The sequence below is a fragment of the Simochromis diagramma genome, unplaced genomic scaffold, assembly GCF_900408965.1.
Source record: "Simochromis diagramma unplaced genomic scaffold, fSimDia1.1 OVJJ01000271.1, whole genome shotgun sequence".
Classification (NCBI taxonomy): Eukaryota; Metazoa; Chordata; class Actinopteri; order Cichliformes; family Cichlidae; genus Simochromis; species Simochromis diagramma.
The window spans coordinates 401,505-409,003 of NW_024386909.1; the positions used below are offsets into that span (position 1 = coordinate 401,505).

Genomic DNA, 7,499 nt, shown 5'->3' on the forward strand with positions numbered 1-7,499 from the left:
AGACATGCTTCCTGAGATTAGGAAATCCCTACTTTCCACTCCGCAGGAAAGCAAACAGCAGACAAATACAAACGTCTCAGTAACACAAGTTTTTATTTGAGAATAGGTTACACAAGCTTTTATTTATTTATTTATTTTTTACATGATGCAGCTTCGACCAAGCCAATAGATTCGAGTTTCATTCAGCGCAAGACTTTAGAATGCAACTGTCATGGATGGCTGTGCCAAAGTACATCTGCAACTTGAGAAAGTCTCTTAAAATGCAATTATCCACAAATTCTACATAGATGATGAATTTATGGGGGCAAAAAAATTAAAACTGAACTATGATTACTGAATCTTTTTGAGCACTTTGTCAGCTAGCTCCAACAGCAGAGGGTATCTGAGCGTCCTCTTCCTCCAAGACTCTGGGATTCCCCGGAGGCCGGTCTGAAAGCACATCGAGATGACAGCTGAAAGTATCAAGCAAGCACAAAGCTCTCCGAATATCTGAGCTCACTGTGAAACTCATCAAAGGAGCTCCAGGAGTGCACAGAACAACATGCAACAAAGGATGGATTTTCACGTCTCTTGCAGAGTAGATACATTTGGACTGGATTGTGCTTGATGGCAATAAACAAGTAGAATATTTTCTCCCATTAGTGCTGTATACCTCACATCTGTGCTGGAAGCTTGTGGCTATTCTGACGCTGGTGATATCCCACCTACAGCTGTGCAAATATTGGTATTGGTTCAATGTCGTCTGGCTGACGAGCTCGCAGTTGAATGTCTTCACATTCTGGTGGTGTCACAGCTGTATGAGGTGCCGTTAATGTCTTTTCCCGATTCTGACTTTGCTGATTTTGTTTGTACAAAAGTAGCAACAGTATCCACTTACTCCATGTTGCCTTATCTTTTCAATGAGCAACATGTAAAAAGTGTCGGTGTTGAATGTAAACACTTTTTTTCTAGTCATACACTAATTTGGATAAGTGACCCATGGCTCTTTTTACGTATCCAACAACCATGTTCCTACAGTACCTGTGCCCCAAAACAGGCTCCAATGAAGGAGGCTCGACTGGCGGTGCATCCCCCGCAGCGCATGGTGTCTCTGACTGCTTCGTCCAGCTGGTTGAGTGTCAGGACTCTATGAAGCGCTCCCTGGAACGCACCGGGCAAAGCTGGAAACAGATCCAGTATGAATGGCACATGGTTGTAATATCCACGTTACTGGGCTCTTTAATGTTTTTACTCTTCCTTATGACGCCACACTATGCTGTAATTCAGTTCAAATTAGTTTCATTTATATAGTGCCAATTCCCATCAGCCAGTCAACACAAGATGCTTTATATTGTAAAGTAAAGACAATATAACAATGCAATATTAGATAGAACCCCATTGGACGACCCCCTGTGCGCAAGCACTTGGCAACAGTGGGAAGGAAAAACTATGTTTTAACAGGATGAAACCTCTGGTAGAACCAGAAGGGAGGGAAAAGAGAGCAGAGAGAGAGACAGGACAAAAGGCACACTATGGAAGAAAGAGACAGAGTTTGATAATAGTTAAGTACAGCAGTGGTATAAAAGCACACAGGAAGTGAAGAAGAAAAGCTCGGTGCATCGTGGGAAGCCTCCAGCAGCGTAACTAAGGGAGGGTTTAACTGTAAAAGCTCTATCACAATAGAGACAGAGTTTGTTTCCTGACTCTAAACTGGGAGCTGGTTCCAAAGAGAAAGGCTCTGAAAGCTGAAGGTTCTCCCTCCCAGTCTACTTTTAAATACCCTAGGAACCACAAGTTAGCCTGCAGTCTGAGAGTGAAGTGCCCTGTTAGCATATTAAGATACTATGAGGTCTTTAGCGGCTTTACAGTATACTTAAAATGTGCATTATATTAATGGTGTGAACTGGCAAGCAGAACTTTCCACGTGTGCATTAAGTATCTGAACCCTTTTAGCCCTGTAAAACCTGAGACACTCAACTCAGCGGGAACGGGAGAATGAAAAGCCAGGAGGAGGGAGACCATTAGTCAGGAGATCAAAGACTGGAGCGCTACACTGACAGGAAGGGTCCTGCTGCTGCCTGCTAGCTTACCTCATGTGTTTGTGAACACGGCAGGTATGAGCTGTTGGGATGTCTTGGTGAGGTTGTCCTTCACCTGGCTGATATGAGCTTGAGTGGAGACACGGGAACAGAGATGAGATTTTTGTTTGTTATTGTTTTTCTTGTAACAAATTACTTTTGACTCTGAAATACAAACTGACAATTTTAAATGTAACCGTGTCCTGGTATGCAATATCTTCAAGTCTTAAAGGAAAAGTTGATTTCTGTCGCCATGCTTATTTAAAGGACATAATGGAGAAGTAATGCAAAGAGAACCACCAATATGCAGCTTTTTTGTAACAAAACCTACGATAGTGCCTTACATGGACTGTATGTACAGGTATGCAATGTACAGGCTTCAGTCAGCTGTGACCTTGGACTTGTTCATGGCTACAGATCACACCACATAACAGTGTGCTGCCTCCTTCCTGACCATGTCTATACTGTCCTACCAAATCATATCTATAAAAGATAAATGCAGCTTATGTCAAGATAGTGGTGGACTGTGACTAATGCTACAATTAATCACTGCACTTAAGTGCAAACTTAAGGTTTGATTTAATGCAGTTTTATCACTCTTTTCATGCCATTTCTGCCCAGTGCAAGCTGGATATCTCCAAATGCGGTGATTATGAATGTTTGTGATAAACTGAATCATTTGGTGCTTTTTCATGGGTTTGGAAACTTAAGTTAAACAAAATATTTCATAACCCTCTTGGATTAGCTGCAAAATGCGATAAAGCTGAAGCAAGACTTTTTATTTTTTGAGCTCATGGAAGCTGACTTTATAGGAATGTGGTTCTCACAGTTAAAGCAGTTAAAACATCTGTAAACATAAATAAAGCAGTCAAATACAACAAAACCATGAATGCAGCATACTTTAAATTCACATGCTAATAATGTTTTCTACTTTTTCCTGTTAAGTTTGTGAATGCAATTATTGTAAAGTATGATTAAAGTGAGGCATAAGCACTTTTGCTGTAGTAAAGGATTTAAAGACAGTCCATCCTGTGTGTTAATATTAGTAGTTAAGACAGATGCACCAGTTAGCATAAACTAACAGATGCACCAGTAAGCTTAAGCTAACTGGTACATATGGACAAAAAGCTTAATATCTTTATCCTTTTTCTAGCTTCTGAGTCAAAGCTAGCTTGACATTTTGTGATTTTCTATGAGTAAATATGCTACTACCTTTTCATTTTATTGTGAAATGTTAACTGTCAAATAGAAAAGTGATGCCACTCAAACATTTGTTGATTGAATCTAAAGCTATGAAGCTAGAAACTGCTAACCTTGGTTTAACATAAAGGCTTAAAGGGAAACTTTAGACAGTATCAAAGATGGACTTAGCTTTCTAGTCAGAAAAATGAAGCCAATGCATTCTATGTAAAGGCCACCAGATGGCGATATGCTTTGGTGGCAAAAACGTCCTATAGAAATCTATGGGAAATTTATTTGTGTCTCGCTCTCTGTGAACACTTTTTGGATGATTTCCCTGGCTCAGTCACTCAATTTAAGCTATGCTAAGTAAAAATTGAACAAATCTAAGTTATACTTTGTTTTGAAATATGGTATGAAACTACACACTAGTTGGCTAAGAATTTAGTCATTAGCCAATGTTTACAGTCAAAATTTATAGCCAGATCCTCCTCTCACTGTTACATTCATTTTTTTCCCTTTTGTGCAACAAAGATGAAACACTTATCTCGAGGCTTCAAAGCAGGACTTGGAAACTAATGGCTGATTTTGCTGTAGCTCTTTTATACTGTCTCTGTCCAAGGGTTAAAAACATCGGCTAATCAGCAGCTCTATAGCTCATTAGTTGTTTGTTTAAACTGCTCACTCTTGGGCCATTTATAAGATTTAGTGAGAGTTGAGCTAGCCATTTCCCTCATATGCCAAACCAAAGCAGGCTAATCAAACTTTGGTTCTAGCTTTATATTTACATCCGTCTGTTTTCACGGCTGCTTCTCCTGTTCAAGAGTAACCTGCAGCCTATCACAGCTGTCACTGGACAAGAGCCTATCACATGGTTAACAAGGACAGTCATTCAGAGCTAAGGCCATTTAGACTCACGAGTCAACCAGAAACACTCATACAGGTACTGGGAGAACATGCTAAAATCCACCCAGAAAGGTTCACCCAGAACATTCTTGTTTTTTATAGTGATCCTTCTATTTAAGAGTAGCATCAATCTTCTCCTGTATTCTTCTTGCATTATTCCTTTAAATTCCATATTGAATGAGTCTTCAAACCCTTACCAATGACAGCCTTGTCCAGCTCTTGAGGAGTCGGTCTATCGGGGTCATTCAGCTGAGCCAGAACTGCATCCAGAGCGTTGGGATCTGGACCATTCACAATGAAATGCTCCAAAAACCTAATGTTGCACAAACAAAGTCAGACAGATGGATAGAGGCTTGCAATTCCCTAGCCTGCCATGACGTATCCACTTACCTCGCTGCAGCCAGTGTGACAGCCACACACATGTCATTATTCTGGGTCACGCGAATGGCTTTTTCCACTTTCTCCAGCATCTCAGGTCGCCCGGCGTACATAGCCACCACAGGAGCGATTTTAGTGACACCGTCTATCTGACAGTCCACGTCACAGCCTCAAAGACGAAACACATGACGATTACAACCTTGTAAATCAGGGCATGGAAAAGTCTTTGCGCAGTTGTGATATTTACCAGTTTCTTCTTTGCCAGCATCGACATTTCTGATGAAAGCCTTCAGGCTCGCATTCCTCCATGGGCCATCGATGGGGAGAATTGCCTTAGGGCCTATCAAATGCAACAAACAGCTGCTTTATGAGGGAGGGAAGAATTGGTAGATATACAGCAGGAAGAAGAGGAAAAGAAACATTCCCTTGGATGTCCTGATGGAGCTGTTTAAGTTTCTGCAGGTGGAGCTCTGTTCTCTGTTCAGTCATGATGACTATCGCTGGCCATGATGACACAGCTCTTCTTATACTATTCCAAGAAGACATAAAACCATCTGCAGTTCATTGTACCCAAAGTGCCCCGTGGTGCTGTGGCAATTTACTGCACAACAATATTTATACGACACCCTGACAGCAGAAAAAACAGCCAATATTCAAAGTGCTGGACAAAAACCAACTAAAGAAGAAAAAAGGAAGTCTGACTGTGGAACATTTTCATGGAAAGGGAATGCCCCCATCAGCAGGAGGAAAAACAGCACGCACAGAGTTATCATCCAGAAACACAGGCTCCCACAAAGTTAATCACCACCTGTTAAGCTGGTGATTAACTCATGGAAATTGCAAAATTGATAGATGGCAGCCACACAAGCACAGTACCTCCTTTCTTTCTGTATGGATCATTCAGGGGCAGATCGTAGACCGTTCCCGGTCCAAAGAACTCATGAAAGCGCTTGGTCAAGTCTTCCACATTAACGCCTGTCGAAACAGGGCAACACTCTGCGTCAGTGTAAGTAGTTGTCACAGGCTGCACGTTAAAAGGTCATGGTTTAACAATGTTATAATCTAATAATATAAATGTTGGGTAACACTTTATAACACAGCTGATGACTGAGGGCACAATTCCCCAATAATTAAAAGGAATTTAAATGTATTTGCAATTATGTTACCTATAAATACTTAAAGGTAGGCACACTAGACAAGGAGGGTAACAAAGACATAATTACACTGTGAGGAAAATCTAAGTAGTATGTAAGTCATTTTTGTTTAAGTAGTAGTACATGACTTTTGGGTTTTTACAAGAAAGGGGGCAGAAATATATTATTTAAGTAATCTTAAATGTTGCATAATTTCCTCGTAATATTTCCCCATATGACATCATAAGTATGCTAAATTTTCATATTATGGTTTACCTCGTCTAAATTGCAGGTGTTTTACAGGAAAGGAGACTTTCAAGTTATGCAGAACTTAAAATTACCCATACACTATATAAAATTATTAATGATCACTTAAAAGTATTTGCACACTACCTACATTTACTTACAGTAAAAACGTGATTTGTTACCATCTTATTCTAAATTCTAAATTAAACACGCTGGCAGGTGTATGACACACAGTTGCCGCCTGTCTGAGCGACTTTCACTACCTCCACACCGACTCAGCGACTCCAGCAGGACGTATGCCTGGTCTCCATAGCAGGTCTGCTCGCCCGTCGTCCTGCGGTAGAACGGATTCGCTGACTGAGGCCGAAACTCTGGACAGGGCTCCAGATCACGGAGCACTTCTTTCAGTTTGTCCAGGTCGTAGATCCAGTGCATGGGCTGGGCTGTATGTGTGTGGAACATTCAGTAATGGATATATTATTTCCCAGAGTTATTGAAAATACAGACATCCTAATGCATTACAATAACAAGCATGTTTTAACAATGGCAAACGGCAGCATGTGGTGTTTGGTTGCTATGCAGAAACTCTGGTTCCATAACATCATGGGTGAAGATGACATCCAGGCACCACCCCTGTGCTTTATCAGTCAATACAGATGTTGCTTAATTGTACTGATATGAAATGTCATAACACCAAACAAGGGAGAAAATGTGACGTATAAAGGCTTCTCAGTTTTACTCTAAGAAATAAACATGAATTCAACATGAACCCTGTGAAAGTATCAGGCCTATGAATTATTAGGATTCGGGGGACTAAAAGAGAAAGATCTGCAATATGTAAAACTCTGTTGCTAATTAACTCACTCCCGGTATCTGCACTCGGTTTATCTTACCTGCTGCATCTGCCACTGCTGCCCCGATAATGGCCCCAATGGCTCTGTCTGCAACACTCGAGGACATCTGCTTTCATTACAGCCAAACAGCAGTATAAACAGGAAATGCTGCATTCTTATATAAAATGGTTATTCTTATGATAATAAAGCATAAGCCATAAAAAGCGACTCTTGTCTGAAATGTCTGTAATTTTCATTAAAGAAACAGGAATGTTTCTCCGTGACGTTGGAAATGCTTTTATGTTGCCAGCAACTAAAATGCTTTGACATGTTTAATTTTAATTCCCTGCTTTCGGTGGGTAATGCTGCTATTGAAAATCCAGATGCACAAATAGATCTTTTATAATGGGATCAAACTTGCCTTCATGGACTTAAATGCCACCTATTTTGACAAGAACAAGACGTTACCATGTAAACTTACACAACACAGCATTGACTATATGTGATTATGTAACGTCTGGTGAAAAGATTAGAGGTATTCATGTCTATTCCAGACTTTATATCTATAGGGAGAGCATGCATTTACTGTATATGCTGCATCATAAAGTATAACTTCTGTTAATAACAAGAAAATGTTTTATTGGTTCCTACCTTACGTCCAGTCTTCTCCCTTTGCCATACCGCTTTAAGTGCTCTTGTGTCACTGACAGTTTAGGATAAGGGGAGGGCAATGATAAGCACATGGCAACTCAAGAAAACTGGAGGCC

The 7,499-nt window shown here is 40.5% G+C and overlaps 1 protein-coding gene across 1 annotated transcript; it reads right to left on the reverse strand.

Annotated features, from left to right (window-relative positions):
- Window positions 1–74: 74 nt before the first annotated feature.
- LOC120736220 (crystallin J1C-like) lies at window positions 75–7,499 on the reverse strand. The gene is made up of 10 exons (XM_040036205.1): window positions 7,384–7,499; window positions 6,793–6,859; window positions 6,163–6,342; window positions 5,397–5,495; window positions 4,768–4,860; window positions 4,533–4,689; window positions 4,340–4,455; window positions 2,070–2,147; window positions 1,021–1,160; window positions 75–429 (listed from the first exon to the last, which is right to left on the reverse strand). The coding sequence occupies exons 2-10, from the start codon at window positions 6,857–6,859 to the stop codon at window positions 331–333; spliced, it is 1,029 nt and encodes a 342-aa protein (XP_039892139.1). The 5' UTR covers window positions 7,384–7,499; the 3' UTR covers window positions 75–330.